The sequence below is a fragment of the Aulonocara stuartgranti genome, assembly GCF_965226115.1.
Source record: "Aulonocara stuartgranti genome assembly, chromosome: 7".
Taxonomy (NCBI): domain Eukaryota; kingdom Metazoa; phylum Chordata; class Actinopteri; order Cichliformes; family Cichlidae; genus Aulonocara; species Aulonocara stuartgranti.
In genome coordinates this window covers 32,599,232-32,618,539 of record NC_138945.1, presented here as the reverse complement: position 1 = coordinate 32,618,539, position 19,308 = coordinate 32,599,232, and the positions used below count along the sequence as shown (strand labels likewise).

General features: G+C 41.1%; 1 protein-coding gene across 12 annotated transcripts in view; it reads right to left on the bottom strand.

Moving 5' to 3' along the window:
• rxraa (retinoid X receptor, alpha a) overlaps positions 1–19,308 on the bottom strand; it is a 223,862-nt gene that overhangs the window by 71,154 nt on the left and 133,400 nt on the right. For all 12 annotated transcript variants that reach the window (XM_082538863.1, XM_082538869.1, XM_082538868.1 and 9 more), the window contains one exon: positions 14,360–14,473. In XM_082538863.1, the coding sequence (XP_082394989.1) occupies positions 14,360–14,473 (114 nt within the window). The remainder of the gene's footprint in view (positions 1–14,359; positions 14,474–19,308) is intronic.

Genomic DNA, 19,308 nt, shown 5'->3' with positions numbered 1-19,308 from the left:
ACACACACTTATACCTAAAGCATGCATGTGGATGTGCGTGAGGGCACACACTCCTAATGATCACATAAAAGCTTATAGCACAGCATAAGACAGGCCTTAGGATGGATTAAGATGCACGCCTTTATCAGTGGGTTCCCACAATCCCCCCTAGAATATCTCCGCTCTCTCTTTCTCCCTCACTTTCTTTTTTTGCTCTTCTCAGTCTTTCCATTTCCTCCATACCTTAGGGAGATTGCTAGAAGGAAAAATAAAGAAACAGAAACATTCTTCAAATATGTATGTGAATGGACTGGCCGCTGGCAGAGGGTCACCTCCGCTCAAAGCAGCAAAGGTCCAAAGTAGTCATATTAATACTGAGGATAAGATTAAAAGTAGATGAAAAGGACAGGCTCCTTTTGTCACCAGGTCAAATGTTGGGGGGGCTGGGTGGTGTCAGAAGAATAGCTGATGCCATGATGGGAAACCAGAGATGAGAAAGCAGAGGTGGGAAAGGGAAAGCAGATTTTTTCTACAATGGTTTCATAGAACTGCAGGTCTAATAAACACTGTGCGCCTACCTTCTCCACATGTAAGGCTTTTTCCACCGTCAAGTATCACTTTGCCGCTAACAGCTGCTATAACAGACATTTCTGTGTAGGTAACCTTCCTTACTCTGTCATATGTCAATCAACAGTATACTTAGCTCCCACTGGTTGTTGCTTCAATCGCTTGTGTCAAAGTTCAGAGAACTTTGACAGTTTGAAGTGTCACTGATCTTCCATTATTTGAGCTATGTATCACTGCTATTCTATTTCTCTGTTAACACTCCTTCAAGGAGGGGAAAAAGGGGCTCTTTGGGTCAAATTTTCAAAGAACAATAACTGTCATTGACTACTTCCTCATACTATAAAGCTGTGCAAAATACCCATAATAAGCTAAGGTGACAGCTGGAAACAGACAACAATTTGAAAAACATGAAACCCTTCACAGCTGGTGAGCTAGTACCAGAAAATGTCAAACATGAGCCCAGAAATGTACATCCAGTGTAATGCCAACGGAGGGCCAATTTAGACCTCTCCTCTCTTTTGGAGTGCAGATTAGAGACAAGCTTGAGAGACAACCTTTAAACTCTGGAGTTTACCGGGGGGCACGGCTGGTCACAAGATCAACAGAGCAGTTGATTCATGACACAGTGGCTACATTACAACACACTGCTGTCTGCCACATCTGGTCCCTTTAATAAAGAAGCCTTCTGCCAGGGGCAGTGAAAGTATTCCTTTGTGAACAGAGGAGGAAAACATCCCATCTTCCCCCTGTCATCCCCACTCGGGCAGATCTGAGTGTGTTCCTCTGCTATAGTAAGCGAAACCTTCCCACCTGATTGGCTGCAATCTACTCATCAGCTGCACAATGATGCGAGATAAAGAGGGTGAGCTGCCCTGTGTGTGAAAGGTCAACGCCTCTTGGCGCAGGGGAGCGCACACTATGTAAACAGGACAGGCAGAAGGATCAATCATGTAGAGCGTATTTATTAGTTTAGTTGGCCGAGAAGTACATCCACTGGAACATGATTCAGGACTAATCATATGGAGAAAAAGAGGCAGAGGAAAGAAACGGGGAAGGAGAGGAAGCGAGATGGAAAGAAGAGGGGGGGGAGTAAGGATGTAGGTTCAAGTAGAGACTGAAAGTATTTTCCTCCACCTTTCTTTATGTATATATTTGCACAACTAAAAAGACTGCAGGGTGGGTAAACACAGAAGAACTTCAGTTTCATCTTAGCTGAGCCATATGAACAAATATTGCTTGATAAATTATGATTGCTTCATAAATATAATAATTATATCCACAAGAAGATAGCGAATAAAAATACATTGATTCAAATTTCTTCACAGATTATTTTTTATCACATTTTGATAAATATATATGTTTCCCATTACAGGGCTTCAGCCGAATAGAAAATATGTCATATACACACACCTTCATGTAGACCTGTTTTGCATGTTAGACTCCACATTTACTGAATTTTAATAATTACTACACCAACAGATGATATTAGCAAGAGCCTCACCTCCCATCCCACCATGACTGGGTGGCTGTAGCTCAGGTGGCAGAGCAGGTCAGCCACTAATCAGAAGGTCGGTGGTTGGATCCCAGGCTGCCTCCTGGCTGCATGCCAAATATCCTTGGGCAAGATACTAACCCCGTGTTTGCCTACTGGTGGTGGTCAGAGGGCCCGGTGGCGCCTGTGTCCGGCAGCCTCGCCTCTGTCAGTGTGCCCCAGGGCAGCTGTGGCTACAATGTAGCTTGCTATCGCCAGTGTGTGAATGTGTGTGTGAATGGGTGAATGACTGAATGTAGTGTAAAGCGATTTGGGGTCCTATGGACTAGACAAGCGCTATACAAATGCAGGCAGGCCATGACTGTTGTTTCATCTGTGCGGGAAATGGGTTTTCCCCATTTACTTAGTAAAATCGTTTTTGCCAATAATCCAGATGATGGTCCGCCTCACTGCATGCTGTGCTATGTGAAATTTTCCTGGCATCTTTCAATATTTGATATGGCACACCCAATAAAAGCAGCAGTGGAGTTTTTACATCATCCATACTTACTGGACATTTTGAATATTTCTTGGAGCACTGATATGTTTTCTTGTCAATCTTTAAATTCACTCTAATCAGTGACAATTCCTTGGAAATCCACTTATCCACTAACAAATACATGTTAGCAGATAGTATGTGGTTGCGCATGTCCTAATATGGACTACTGCAATTCATTATTATCATCAGGAAGTCCTGAAAACTCCCTGAAAAGCCTTCAGTTAATCCAAAATGCTGCAGCAAGAGTACTGACAGGGACTAGAAAGAGAGAGCATATTTCTCCTGTTTTGGCTTCCCTTCATTGGCTTCCTGTTAAATCCAGAATTGAATTCAAAATCCTGCTCCTCACATACAAGGTCTTAAATAATCAGGCCCCATCTTATCTTAATGACCTTGTAATACCATATCACCCTATTAGAGCACTTCGCTCTCGCTCTGCAGGTCTACTTGTTGTTCCTAGAGTATTTAAAAGTAGAATGGGAGGGAGAGCCTTCAGTTTTCAGGCCCCTCTTCTGTGGAACCAGCTTCCAGTTTGGATTCAGGAGACAGACACTATCTCTACTTTTAAGATTAGGCTTAAAACTTTCCTTTTTGCTAAAGCATATAGTTAGGGCTGGACCAGGTGACCCTGAATCCTCCCTTAGTTATGCTGCAATAGACGTAGGCTGCCGGGGGATTCCCATGATGCATTGAGTTCTTCCTTTTCAGTCACCTTACTCACTCACTATGTATTAATAGACCTCTCTGCATTGAATCATATCTGTTATTAACCTCTGTCTCTCTTCCACAGCATGTCTTTATCCTGTCTTCTTTCTCTCACCCCAACCGGTCGCAGCAGATGGCCCCGCCCCTCCCTGAGCCTGGTTCTGCTGGAGGTTTCTTCCTGTTAAAAGGGAGTTTTTCCTTCCCACTGTCGCCAAAGTGCTTGCTCATAGGGGGTCATATGATTGTTGGGTTTTTTTCTGTATGTATTATTGTAGGGTCTACCTAATAATATAAAGCGCTTTGAATCGTGTTGTGATTTGGCGCTATATAAATAAAATTGAATTGAATTGAAATTGAAAAAAAATTATATTTTACTGCTTTATTTTACTGCTGCTGCTGTTTTTGTCTTAAGATCCTGTTGATGTCTGACGTAATGATCCAGAGCTACAGAAAACACCTGGAAAGCCATAACAGATTATTTGCTCATGTCAGAAGAATTCCATCTTTAGCATGTTTTTTTTTAACTTTACAAGGCAAAAGTATTTTTTTTGCGTCTTTTTGAATTCTTTGTTATGTTGACACCAGCAAATTTGCAATTGTGTATAAACACTACCATACATCAGTCTTCAGGGGTTGTTGTTCAAAATTGATTTTAGTACGCCCTGATATAACTAGTATCTAATAAAAGCAATAAGGTAGCCCCATGATGGATTAGCAACCTGTTCATTGTGTTTCCTGCCTTCAACAATACACTGTTGCAGTTCTGAGCAACAATACACAGTAAGGTCAGTAATCTTGTTTTGGACCTGACGATTAAAATTTTAAACAGAAAAACTTCCTTTTATTTTTTATTTACCCTTAGTGTAGTGGATCAAACATGAAGTAAAAAAATAAACTCTGCAACCACTGCAAACATGATGTCAGACATGATCTCCCTGATGTTGATTTTAGACTATGATCCTTTTTTAAATTTTTTAAAATTAATTTTTTACTAACAGAACTTGCCAATGATCATATTTAAATAATGTAACATGTTCTAAAGTTAGATATTAACCCTCATTTCACAGAACCCTGCGCTTACTTTTAAAAGTAACGTACAGTATATGTGAAATCTGCTTTTGTGAAAGTACAGAACATGTCAGAAATCTTTTTGTAAACAAGACAGTATAAGTAAAAGGGAGTATATATCTACAGGTTGCATAAGGTTTTGTGACAAATATTAGGTCATATTCTGGGAAATACAAGATCAATAACACAGTTTCACAACACCGAGAGCAGGTCAAAGTTAACCTCTCATACTTTCTTCAGATAATATCAATATCTTAAGTCCTAATTCATGCAGTGAGATAACAAAGTGCTGTAAAACTGTTAAATACACTTTTTAGCATGCTGCTCAGAGAATAGGGTTGTGCTCATTATGTAACCTGCAGGACTGCTGTGGTTAGGCATTAATTTTTGCACTCCCACATACTAATTGTGTTGCATTCAAAAATAACCATTATGTGGACAGGTAGTCAGAAGCAAAAATGCTTGAATAACAGCAAAACAAAACTGGTGATAATAGACCTGTTTGTTTTTCCATGAGGTCTAAATGCTCCTTTAACCCTTGTGACCTCTGGCAAGGCAGATGGAGGCCAGAAAGCACAGCAAGCTGTTGTTGTATTAAACATAATGATGTCTATAGATACTTCAGCTCACATTCAGCACATCTCCAAGTGTTTATGCTGGTGTATGCATCCGCGCGCACACCAGTATAAAACTTACATTCTGTGTGCAGCTTTTCTGTCTCTCTCTCTTTTGATACATGTGTTTTTGACACTCAATAGTCTGTTTGGTTGTCTTGTTTCGATTTGCGCGTCGTGCCACTGAGCGAAGTCTGAATAATGGTGTCGGATGAGACAGTGCCACCACAAAACTAGCCCGGCTGTTGTGTAATCACCAGGCTCACACACACGTGCCCCGTCTGTGTATCACAATACATGGAACAGATGGCGGGGAGGGTGTTAAATAAACACAAATACACGCTCATTATCAGCTTGGGTTACAGGCAGCTGCTGCCGCTCATTTTGCCTTTGACATAGATGTCCTATAAAATCGCATCCCGATGAACACTTCACATAGAAGGGTGAAAACCAAATCACAGCAAGGCAACCAAACAAGTCATTTCGGATGCGGCGGGGTATTGGGAGTGGACAGTTGGGGTTAAATAATGTGAGGGCTCAGCTCGTTCTAATCACTCCCCTGAATGGTACACGCTAAATCTAAAATGCAATCTGCCACAGCTGGCAAAGAGATGAAAGGAACACAACATTGTAAATACAATAGATACAGTACATCAGCACATCAATGCAGGTGTACATGCACATTTGAGTCCAGAGACATAAATACAAGCACGCAAAGACACCCATAGCTATACAGCGACTGATCCTGGAAAAAGCAAAGCATTAGGCCTGCAGTGCTTTTCTTTCTGGCACTAAGCTCTTGTTCTGATGCTGAGGAGCTCTTAACTTGACCAGCATTAATAGATGGCCACTAAATGCCCCATGTCTTCTAGATTATTTCATAATATCTAGCGCAAAACTTGTGTAAATGATTAACTCCTTCTTACTTCAACCATGAGAGGATAAGATGTGATATGACACCCGTGACACATATTAAGTGTCAGAAAAGGAGAAAAACAAAACAGCAGAACTTACAATGATTGCCTTAATATGCCTTGTCTTGTTTTGACTACCCACCCAAACCCCACCTCCCTATGCCCCTAAAAAACACAAAACAATATTACAGAGAAGACTGGACCGGTGACTGTTTCCAATTTCTGTTTAATGAATGACCTCATTCTTTTCTCCACTACTCTAAATCAAACACAGGCACCTATGAGCACGTGGCACTTGTTTTGGATCTGCTGCATTTTTTAAACATTACCCATTTTAATTGATCTCATTGCACTGCTTTAGCTTGCCCCTTTCAATCTCCCCACATGTTTGTGAACTTGTTATAGTGATTCATAAAGGTCTGGCTTACTGAACCGCACAGCAAAACCATCTGATAAATAACATCCGATGGTGTGTCAATGCTAAACCATCAAGTTTAAACTCTCACTCTGCAATCTTTCACCGACTCTGCCACCAGCTCTTAATATGACTCTTCCTTTACCCGTCCTCTGTATAAAGTCATGCCACCACTGCTGCACAACTACACCAGTCGATTAGCTCATTGTCAGTGACTGTAATGGACTTTTGGACACAATGCCCCCATGGCGTTTGGTGCGCTGTCCCTACTCCATCACAGTCACATTGACTGACCCGTCTGCACGGGCAGACACCAAAGGTCAACTTTCTGCAACAATGCCCCAGGTCTGCCCAGCACTCAGAGCCCAAAGACAGTGGGTAAGAGTATGGCTGTTAATTGAATTTATGGCATTTTAGGTGCACAAAGTCCACCAGCTTGCTTGTTGAGCCATCAACCACAATGATTGAGTAATCTGACCAAAGTGTTTGAGTGTTTACAACATGCATGATTATGTTCCTGCTCTTCTAGTCTCTGCTGAGTACATAACTGAGGGATGGAACTGGGATGTTAATTGTAATAATCTAGCTTTAATACTTTGATTTTGCTCATAATCAAACCAATTACCATGGTCTTCATGAGACGTCACCTCAGTTGTTGTTCTGTTTGTTTGGCAAAACAGGGGCTAAAGCTTTAGTGCTGCTAAAGCCAGTTCCTAGAGGGCCACCAGCTTCTCAGACCAACACCATGTCCCAACAAGACATTTCCATTAGGCACTGCATTACCATCACTCCGTCAATTGCTTTCTCCATGCACCTCAGGAAGTGGCTCTCTGTGGAGAAAGCACGGAGGATTGCAAACACTTCTCCCTCCACCTTTCACATCCCAGCATGTGCTGGCCTGCATTAGCACACTCGGATGGGCCTGTTGCTGTGCAGTGGGGGACATGTGACATTGAGATATCAGAGTTCTGCCACCCTGCCTCCACCCACCATCCTCATACACACACATACAAACAGACATTTTTTTACAGACCTCTCTGGCCTTTCGTTCTCTAACCTACACCCATCAATTCTTGTTTTGCCCTTTGCAGGAGTCCAAGGGCGGAGCCTGCATGAGGTGAGGTGGCAAGTGATACATTTTTGACCTTCCACTTCATGAGATCGGCTTCATTGACATTCGGATACAAGTGCTCGTTTCCACTGCCTCTCCCTTCCCCCACCACCAAGCCAGCTATAATGCCAAGCATGTCGAATCACTTTAGCATCAAAATACCAACAGTCATCTCCCCCGTCCTCTCTCTCCTGCTAACTCCTTACCCCTCGCTTTCTCTCCCCCAACAACCCTGACTGTCCGTTTCCCTTTCTCTCCCCTCTGTTTATCCTCCTCTGGGGGTGGAGGGGGGGGGGGGGGGGGGCGCGCACAGAGTGGGATGATCTGTCGCTGCCACTGCCTTTCCAAAATCCCATTGACAAGGACAGAAGCAACTGACCATAGTGAGCAGAGGAATGGCTAGAACTGCCCCTGACAGCACTGAGCCCCAAGTGCACTCTGAAAGGACACCTGAGCTCCCTCACCCCCTTGTTGACAAACAGGCCAGTGAACAAACAAGAAGTGAATAAGTCTGCTGTAACATTATGCTGGATCTCATTTTTGTTTATGATGGAGATGTTTGTAATAGACAAAACAGACAAAATGAGAATGTCTACCTCCACAAAGTCAAACTCTACATTGAAACTGCAAAGATACATTACAGGTTATTAAACGCTTCTGCATTCTTGTTACTTTCAATCGTGACTTAAGCCATGCTGGATGTTGCAAGCGAAGGATAGGAACAGGGAAACCATGGCCCAGAGAAAAAATAAGACTTTTGACCTCTTCCTTCTGTCTGGCCTCATCCAAATATCTTAGGTTCATCCAGATGCTAAATGGTAGCTTTCAAGATTCTTCATCATCTTAGAAAACAGAGAAAAAACAAAACAGGCGCCACAACAGATGGTATTTCTCAAAATCATGTCTTTTCACTCTCATTGTTTATTATGGTTATCTATCAAACATGGCTTTTTTCCACTGGGAGTAAATATTTTTGTCCATTGTACTTGCATGATTTATCCAAGCCTGTAGCATATTATTCTGCACATAAAGAACACAATTCTCACTGATTTTTTGAAGAGTATAGTACAGTAAATAATGGCTAAGTGTCCTTTTGTAAATGACACATGCAATTTTCTTGTATCTTGGTGCTTTGATGTTTGTGCATGGTTAGATGAGGCCAGTGCCCCTCAACACTTAGTCAGCCTGTCTAATATAAACAGGGCACTTTGGATCACGCTCAAGGATCCAGAAAAGCTGCACTGCAGGCTGATTCAGATGTTTCTATCAGCTAGCCATAGCAGAGATACAATCAGGAGTGAGATATCTGGGTCAAGATGCACGCATTCATTTATATTCATGCCATTGGTTAATTTGCCCATATATTCCAGAAGAAACCGACGTGCTTGGCTGTCATTAACATACTGTTCTGTGTTAGGCAACATGGGGCCTCAAGAATGAGAACTTGCTTATTCATGTTTAATTGAAGTTAATAAAAAATGCAGGGTTTATTTTTTTTTCCTCCATTTTTTTCATGCAGATGCAAAGCCTCACATACTGTACTGTTACTCTCACTCAAGGGGTCAAAATAAATTCCAAGGACAGCTGGCAGGATGAAGTTTCACCTTATCTACGTAAACTGTCTCTGAGAGAATATATTATCTATAGTCTAAATATAACGCAGCAGTAAATTAAAAAAAAACCAAGTGCTTTCTGCTGAACTCCTCACTGTTTTTAAAGGGGGGGGGGGGGGGGGGGCAATGGATAATTAATTAGGCATTCAATTATTCTGTACTCCTGATAATTTACATTTAAATGCTGCTTCCAGTGCACAACCAAGATTTAAATTTAAACTCAGAGCCTTTGAGAATCTGAGCTCAGGTAATTATTCAAGTTCAACTCCCAGTCCTCAACTCCAGCACCCATATTTCCACTGTGGAGATGATAATGACCGCACCACAGCGACGATATGACAACTCCTGTCCATCCCCCATGTCCACGGCTGCCCACTCTTTTCACTCACCAATGGGTCTGAGCTGTAACAATGAGCTAGCATTTCACTCTGATGGTGCTGCTCTGGGATTAAGGGCTCAGAGAGTTATCAAAGGCTTAGTCACTCTGATTTCTAGTGACCCACCGAGGATGGCTGCGGATGGCATTCAGTACCAGCACAGAGACCTCCACCTCTGCAGATGCATTCTAGCTGCTGTGGCAGCTGGCCACCAGGGGCCATGTCACTTTAGGGAATCCCATGGGACCAGATGGACAGTATTTAGTGAATCCTCCTTAGATAAAAGGACTAGCTGAGAGATTATTAGAGAGCAATACAAAAAGAACATGAAGGGCAAATGTGAGGACACACACACACAAACCTCCTATCACAAAAATCAATACATAAATATCAATTATGGGGGAACTGATGGCTCAACTAATTAAGGTGTTAATCGTGGGAATTAAATTTAACACCAGAATCTATTTAGCTATCTGGCGAATTTTAGTTTCTTTATATTTTAGTCTTAACATTGTGATATTTTTCGCTGTATTGCATTTCATCCACACACACACACACACACACACACACACACACACACACACACACACACACACACACACACACACACACACACACACACACACACACACAAAACTCAAACATCTAATTAACTCTAAAGTTTGGCAGTTCTTATCGTAGTGAGGACAAACACCAGTGCTCTGGCTATAAGTAAACCACATACAACTAAAAACACGCAGAAATTAACTGGGCTTAGCATGAGATGAGTTGTGATTCTTCGAATTTGTGTATTAAAAATATAAAAATAACTTGTCTGTCCCGATGAATGGGGTTCAGGACCCATAAACTGCAGCTTAGTTACTTCTAGCCCTGTTGGCTTCTGACCTAGCAGGAAGCAGCCGGGAACAGCACTGACTCCAGCCAGCCAATTAGAGAGCAGGGAGCACGAAGCACACTGAGGCTAACGAGCTCCCTCCCTATGACCCTCCTCACCTCTTCAGGACCCCACGATGGGAAATATGAGGAGCCGGGAGCCACTTTAACTAGACATTAACCCCACTTCCCCACTCCAACCGCTACTCTAAAACCCTGCTGTGTGACCACAAGGTCCACAAACACATGCTGCCTCTCTCCAGAGGCCCACCACATGGAGTATTTCTGCAGAACTAATTCTGAAAAGCAACACACAGAAAAAACAATGAGCAAGTAAACACATATTTCTTGCAAGGAGATGGAGCTGTGTCACTAGCCCTACAGTTTACGCTGGGCTGGTTCTAAGTGGAGGGATAATGAAGCCTCTTTCCATGTAGTCAGAATAGAAAACGGGTTCCAAATGAATTGGCAGGATTTGTGAGGCAGTGAGATAATTCTGAGGCACTGCAATGAAACAGGGCTGCATTAAACACTAATGCTGCTTGGTATTATGTGTAATTGTTACTTATTAAAACATAATCAATAGAGAGTTAGAAATCACAAGATAACAATACACCTGGAGGGTTAATCTCTGCAGGTAGTGCCGGATACTCAAGATTGAGTTTCTGGTGCATCAGTCACATCCAGAACTAATGAAATAACAAGAGAGGGAGCCAGTCGTGATCATCTATGTCCAACATCCCCACCCCCTTTTCTCTCCAGGCAGAATTGGTCCTGTCATTTGGACCCTCCAAACACGGACCATATGCGAGTTCAGCCCTGGCAATCAGACTGCATTGTGGAACAGGCAGCTGAGTTCATCAGGAAAAAATTAGCCCGCCGCTCTACAGGCCTCGCTCCCATTGGCCAGTCACGAGGCCTGCTCCGTTTGAGGGCACCCCAGACATTCCTGCGGATAATCTTTTCCATTCCTCTGCTCAGCTTGGTGAGGACAGACCAAATCACAGCACAAGGCTTGCATTGTGAAGGCCTTTTTCAAAAAGCTCTGTTTTCAATGCTGTCTCTCTTTTACACTCGCTCACCTCATGCACCACATTTCCAAAATAGAAAAAAAAATATCCCATCATGACTTCTTGTTCTCATTAAAAAGCAACAGAAAAAAAAGTGAAAAGAGGCCCTAAATGTTTTGCCTTTTTTCTAACATTATCCTGTGGAAAAGTGAGGTCTTGAATACTACATTTCTCACGGTCCCTTTCCAGTAAAAGTTTGTTTTTGAAAAGCCCAAACAATGTAAAACCACTGAAACCGGAGCCGAGCCACATCAGTGTGCTGCCCGGAGTTCAGCAGATCACTGCTGAATACAGCTCCCCCGGGCGAGGCTCGCAAGCCTTCCCAGAAACCTGCTGCTTGGTCACCCCTACACGCCTCTCGCCCCCCACAGCAACTTGTCATTGTGGCCATAGTTGGGCAGCTGGAACATCATGATTGGAAGACAATCACACAATCTAGGGGCACTGGTGAATTTATAGAAACATATTCCATAATTAGACCCACAGATTATTACAGAGTCTATAAACTTAGACTCCAGAGCGGCTAGCCACCCCTCTGCTGCTATGACTTAACAGTTAGGTAACTTTCTCTGGAGGTATCCAGTGCTCTTGGCTGCTTAACACACCACCGATTTACTTTAACAACTCATGCGAGAATAGCAACAAGAAAAGAAACTTCACTCCCCTAACTCCTCCTCTCTTCTCTATTTGCCCCTGAGTCTGACACAGACAAAATAATCTAATGTTACTTGTAACCTGGTGTCCTACCAGTCTTAAAATAGCCACAACACAAAGACGTAAAACCTTTAACATATTTCAGTGAGACTACACAACTTATCCAGATGGTCCCAATTGTTCGGAAAACACATCCACCCTCATTATTAAACTCTGACAGTAAAATATGTTGCAATCAATCAAGACAGCTCTGCAAAATACACAAAGATGGGGGCGAGGTTGGTAGAATAACTGTGCACCTCATCGTGCTGAAACTTGTCCATATGAAAGTATTTGCCTGTGAAAGAGAGGGTAGTGGGTTCTCATTTTCTCCCCCCTTCACAGAGCAGGAAGAGAAAAGAAGACAGTTAAGATTTACTATTGATTTTGAAAAAAATATAAAAACCAATAATATTTTAAATAAATACACAAACTATGGTTAAAAAACAAAACAAGACGCAGACTCCCTCCGTGAACACTTGGCCAGTGAATTTTTGGATATAAAATACCATCTCTTCAAGATTCTACTTTAATAGTTAGCAGTGTAAAATTTTGCAAGAATTCACCTATAATTTATTCAATACTGCCAACACTGTGCAGTCACAGTGACCTTGACCTTTAACCACCAAATTCAAACCCGTTTACCTTTTAGCACATGGTGTACGTTTATGCCAGGTGTAATGAAATTCTCTCCATGGCGTTCGTGGTTTGCACAAGAGTGTGACAGTGACCTTGACTGCTTATGAGGAAAATCTAAGCATTCCCTCAAGAGTTAAAGTGACTGTTTGTTCTAAATTGCATGGCATCATTTAAGAAATACAATAATATGAGAATAGCATGCAGATGGACAACAAAACCCACAAAGCTTAGGTCACAATTTGCACAAGCATTGAGGTATAAATCTTGTATACAACATGAACAATATTATTCCATTCAAAATTTCCCGTCTTTTGAGCCCTTTCAGTGTTTCAAGGATAACAATGTGTCTCATTCTCAAGGGAAAACGTTTACTGCAGTAACAACTACAACAAGACAAAGAAATGAATAAAATTAGTGTAATCTTATTATTAAATTGGATTGCATCTTTTCTTCTTTTGGATCACTGTCAGATTTAATAAGACGATTTAAAATGTGGAAAGTCCTAAAGGCAATTTTGATGCAGACTTGAAAGAAACATGCATGGATACTATCTTTGGTTATCACGCACAGATTGTACAACAAGACTGATCAGATTTTGTAGTTAAGCAAAACTTATGATTCAAAGCCTTGAACTTTTTGTTTCGAATTGTGTTGGTAATCCTTAAAAAGGAAAAAAAACCCACAAATTTACTGATTATAGAACTATTTGAGTTTTTGGACATGAGGTGTTTTCCCTAGCTTTGAAAACGTATCAACAGTTCTCGAATGTTTAATAAGATTTACTCGTTATTTTTTAAATCCAATATACCACCTCAATAAATGAATTCCTCAGATGCATCTGAGAGCACTTAATAAGAAAAAAAGGGGGGGGATCAAACAAAACAGGAAAGAATTATGATTAATTTGCAGTTCAGTGCAAAATGAAACAAAATAATCAAAACTCTGAGCTAATTTGTTTCTAAAAGGAAATGGATTTCTTTCAGAAAATGTTTGTATTCTCCAACAACAGAAGGCTAAAAAAAATAAAGGTTTTTGCTTAGGAAAATTGTTTCAGAACTAATAAAAAAATTTTAGATTTCGATTTTAGAACACTTCTACTTTGTGCAGAAGAATCAAACAGATGTTCTCAGAGGTTGTTTGTTTTTTTATAGTGTATGTTGAAGTGACTTTGTCCTAGCACACAAGTCATGCTCTCATCACAAGGCAGGCAGCTCAGCTGGTAACAGCACTGATAATGCTGAATGAGGGAGCCTCAGGGATGGAATGATAAATGTATCAGCATTAACCACATGTTCTGCACAGTTTGGACCCCTATTCATTAGCCACATACCAGACAGTTCAGTTCAGAATACCCACTGATGTCAGCCTCTGCTTGTCTGAGAGGGCCGACTGAGATGGTGGGAGGAAGGGGGCCATTCTCAGAGCACCTCTGTTAACTTGTCCATCATTGGGGCTCCACATGCAAAGACACCATTAATCATAAAAACCAGACGGAACACTGCCTCCTGAAAGGGTCCCCGAGCCACACCTCAAACCAGAGGTTGTGAGGCGTATACATGTATGTGCATCAGGTTTGGAGATGACTTCTTACCTGTTAGATTGCACAGTGTATTCCCTCATATTTTCCCCAAGATCAAACAAAAGAACAAAGCAACATAGTATCAACAAGAAGTTTAACAAGTTGGTGTTACCTGAGGATAGACGGCGGTCATGGAGGGGGCACACACCACTAAAACAGGAACAAGCGTCACCTGAGCGACCTCGCTGCATCGGAGGAGCTAGAGAGCACTGGGGCTTCAAGAACCCTGTAATGAAAGAAATACAGAGAAATTAAACACAAAAGACAGGAGGAATATGGAGAAGATGATAAAGCAGATTAAACTTTGACATTACAGTGATTGGGCCACCATCAGCACCAGCATACTGTTCAAAATGTATAGCTTTGTCACCTCTTGGCCAGGACTACCTTGAAAAAGAGGTTTTTAAGCTCAATGGGACTTTTCCTGGTTAAATAAAGGTTACTAATAATAAAATTTGTAATCAGGTGTACATCACCCTAAACACCTCTCTTGTGGCACTGAGCCAGCTCACTGCCCATGAGTTTTGTATGTCTGTATCCAGCCTTGAAGGCTCCACAGAGTGGACAGAACCTGCAGAGCGCTGGCTAGGGCTGGTTTGTGGAAAGGCAAAAGGCTTTTGGGCACAGCACTAAGGTTAGCAGCTCTGTGTGGTCAACATGCCAGAGTAAGTTGGGGTGCCTGAAGGGGATGGAGGAGGCCGTCATACTGTCTGTCTCAGGGGTCGCAGTGGTCATTTTCAATAGGGAAGCCATTATCTGGCACAATAAGGCAACTGAGGATGCTGTATGCCCTCCAGGCAAGTGCTCACAAGTCACTGACATCATCCAGCAAAGAAAAGCTCAACAAACAAATCTAGATTGTTCAAAACAGCAATGTTTGGAGAAATCTGTCCTGAATTATAGAACCCTAATACTATCCCAAAGTCCTCAATTTGATGAACTTAAAACAAAATAGAGAAGAATACAGGAGGTTCATGATGGAGCTTAAAGAACTACAAATCTATTAATATCAAATTACAAAAATGTCCCAGACTGAGTAGCACTAACCTTTATGATTGATGATGATACCATTTTTTATTATTTCTTATAAATGGACTGAAAGTGGAATATGAGTGGTATTTTGCTTCACCTACAACGCAGCCAAAAGGAAAACCTGTGTGTGCAGAGAAGCAGTCGCTCCATCTTTATTGACAGGGTAGCTCAAGCAGATCTTATTGGCATTAGAGGACCTCTGCAAATCCAAACTTTATTCACTCCTTAGGAGGACTTTTGGATTTTCTGCAAACATCAAGAGCAGCAAGCGGAAGAGCCCTCCCCATCGCTGTTGTCTGAGCCCAATAAAGCTCCTTTATTACCACCATGAAAAACATGTCACTCCAGATGAGCTCAGAGAATGACATTTAAAACAGGCAAAGAGATATTGAATTAGTTCCCCATGATAAGCTGTCTGAGATGCTGATATTTATTTTTCCTGCTTTTAAGGGTGTACCATGTGGAAGTGCATGTGCAATCATATGGACATGTGAGCAGGTGGGGCTTTCTTATTCGACACATTCATTAGTATTACAGATGATTCAGGGACTGGCAAGATAATTCAAGTCTGGATCAGTCAGAGCAAAGAGACAGACTGAGGTCATCTTGAATATCACAAATTAAATAAAACAGGCAAAGAGGAACACATGAAACTAAAATAAAGCCTGTTTATTCTCGTGTCACGCATATCACTTATTTCACTGTTTAATGAGCATCATATCATTGTCATCAGATGTTGGAAAATGTCATCTTAAAATAACAGCAAAGAGTCCCGAGCCCCGCTTTATGGGAACCATGAAGATTACAGGCATCTTGGATGAGGATCAATCAAATGTTTGCGATTCAGAAAACAATACCCTAACAAACTCTGTGTGTGTGTGTGTGTGTGTGTGTGTGTGTGTGTGTGTGTGTGTGTGTGTGTGTGTGTGTGTGTGTGTGTGTGTGTGTGTGTGTAAGTTCTGATTTGTAAGTGCGCTGTCAATTTAATGGGATTAGTCCAAACCATAATGCAGTTAAATCTTTTACTCTTAGCTTGGAAGCCAAGTATGAGTTAAGATCATTTCAATATGATATACCAGATTATATATTTGTGCAAGCCATCTCATCACCACCCTAACACAGTGACTCAAATCACTTTTATGGCATTATTAATTACAGATAAGAATATTCTATTGTAGACTATGAAATAAATTAACATGACTTTTCTTTTCTTTCCAAGCTGAATAGAAGGACATCAAAATGAATCAACCACACCATTTTTTAACCAAACATACACACAAGAGTAGTTCTTCAGAAGGAACTGTGTCAGGACTCATGGAGAAGGAGAAGAAGGGTGCAAGAGAGGGGGAGGGAGTGAATCTCGGAACACAATAGTTCTGCCATACTCAACCATATTTTTCCCGTCTTTGCCAAATTAAGTTCTTCAAAAACACGACACACTCCCGGTTGAAGAAAGGGGCTGGAGGCCAAACAGTGACACATGGTATAGTGCTTCGAGTAATGTCACTAAACATTAAGGAATTTCCATATGAGCCCTACCTACCTCCCTACCTCCCAGTCAAGTTGCACTTTTCCAAAGTCAGGAGTAAACTAAGGAGACAGCAACACCCACCTCCCACAAAAAAAAAAAAAAAAAAGCCTTACTCTGAAAGCAATCCACTGGAATAATGTTCCCACGAGACAAAGTAATGTTAAAGCAATCTGAAATTTCACTACAGAATAAGGAAGAGGTAAAGACAAAAGAGAGAAAAATTCGTTTGAAGCTGAAAATGATCTCAAAACCTCAATGTGTATTGTAAAAACACCTACCATATATCAAAAAAATGGTTTAAAAAAAAAAAAGAAAAAAAAAGAAGGAAGAAAAACTAAGTTGGTTACGTTGCTGCTGATAAAAAACTTGAGTTTAAATCTCAAAAACATAATTAAAAGGAATGAATCATCAAATGTTTAGTTGGCAGCTGTAAAAATACTTCAAGAATGATACATTTGACAGGAATCCGTCTTTTTTTTTTTCTTTCTGTTGGCTCGATAAATCATTTTGAGTGAAGGGCTTTACATTTTAAACCCTGAAGGACTTGATGAAAGTGTACGACATGTATGTGCAGGTTCCGGACCTGCTGTTGTAAAAGGTAAGGTTGGTACATGTCTCGTCATTAAATCTTCTCCAGCACTGCATCATTATGCCTTAGTTCATATACTCAAGCAGGATCTTGATTACTAAAGTGTTTGATCTTGCACTTCATTTCTAAGCGGCAAGGATCTCATTGGCTTTAATAACTGCATGATCCAATCTTCCAGGGACAAGCTCAAAACCTTCCTTTAACAGCCAATCGGCATTATCCTTTCCAGCCATCATGGGGGATCAGGGCAATGTAAACACGCTGGGAGTTTCCTCATTAAAGACAGCCTGCTAATGAAATCCCATCCAGCATTTACAACCTTGTGCTAATGAAGGCAAGCCTTTGAGATGTTCTGCTAATGAAAGAAGGGCTTTTTATTGATATAAAGCTAATAAAAGAAAGGCTTAATGACAAGGTTCTAATGAAACAAAGGTGTGTAAATGTGGCGTTATAACAAAACCCACTGATAAGGTGAAATCTGCAGCATTTTCATTTAAGCACATTTTTTATTTACTGCAGATAAACAAATGACTAGGTCTCCAGAATTTACAAGACCTCACAAACTGGGGCCTGTTGAAGAAAATGCATTCAAGCATTTATGAGTTTAAGGGTTCCTAGCTGAATTCTCCTGAAGAGTAAGGATTGTTCATGTCCTACAGTATGTTGCCAGGGTGAACAAGCCCAAGGTCAAAGTTCATTGGCCCGCTAATGCATCTCCAAGGTGCAATAAAAAAGCCCTTCCTTTATGGGACTTCAGGGGCTAAGATCCTGATAGAGTGCTTGGAAGGATGGGACAGCGGGGGCCATCAACCGTTACTGTTACCATCATGACTGGCACCTTCGGCTGAAGGAGGCCTCAAACCTCCATGCACAGAAGGAGATTTCAACTGCTCAATTGTGTTTGCCGACATGTACTTGAGATATGTATTTTACTGAATTCTAAAATAGCATACAATTACACTGATATGCTGTTCCAAGTCCTTCTGTTTTTTTTGTTTGTCTTACATCGGTTTATTGATTTTTAAAAATCCCCATTTTTAAGCCCCACCTTAAGCTAAATTTTTTTTTTATTTTTCTGTGCTCATGATATAAATGTATTTTTTTAAAATTTATTAATTAATCATGAAATTAATTGGCCCGGTCTTATGTTAGCACTATGTCAGAGGTTACTGTAACACACTGTGTTTATATTTTAAATGACACACATCAAGCGTAGCTATTTACTTTCATCTGATTTCCATCATCCACCTACATCGCCTCCTTATGCCTGTAGTTACCATTCAATAAAACAAATCCTGTGTACAGACGCAAATCTTTTTTTCCCCCCATCTGTTTAGATATATAAGATGCAGGATCCATCCACTGATAATCAAACATTTCTTGAGTGAAGCATTTCTCTCAGAAATGACAGGAATGCTGCCCTTATTTGTTGATCATCAGCCTGTCCCTGCGTGTATTTGCTTCATCAGCAAACTGTCTCCCACTAGATGAAATCTATTTTGAAGAAGGAAGCCGTGCAAAAACATGTCATTAAACTTGCATTTATCTCAGCCAGAGCAAAGTCTGGGCAGATCTATTACGACAACAAAGCCAAAAAAAATTTAAAAAAAATCAATGATCTCTAGAAGCCATACCTACTTGCTGATAATAGCAGGATGCTTGTTCAAAAAATAGCTATGACATATTTTACAAACTTGGAAATAATGCACTTGTTGTTTTTACATGCCTCTCTGTATTGATTACACGCCCTCATTCAGTTTCAGAAACACTACCTCTGGGCTAAAATTTCACCTTAGCTTCGACCACGTTAGACAGGTGTTAAACTTTCCACATTCGTGAGTATGCAAGCGCCCATTTGGGTCCAAGTGGGTACATTTTAGTGAATGCAGGCTTCTGAGCAGACCTGTCT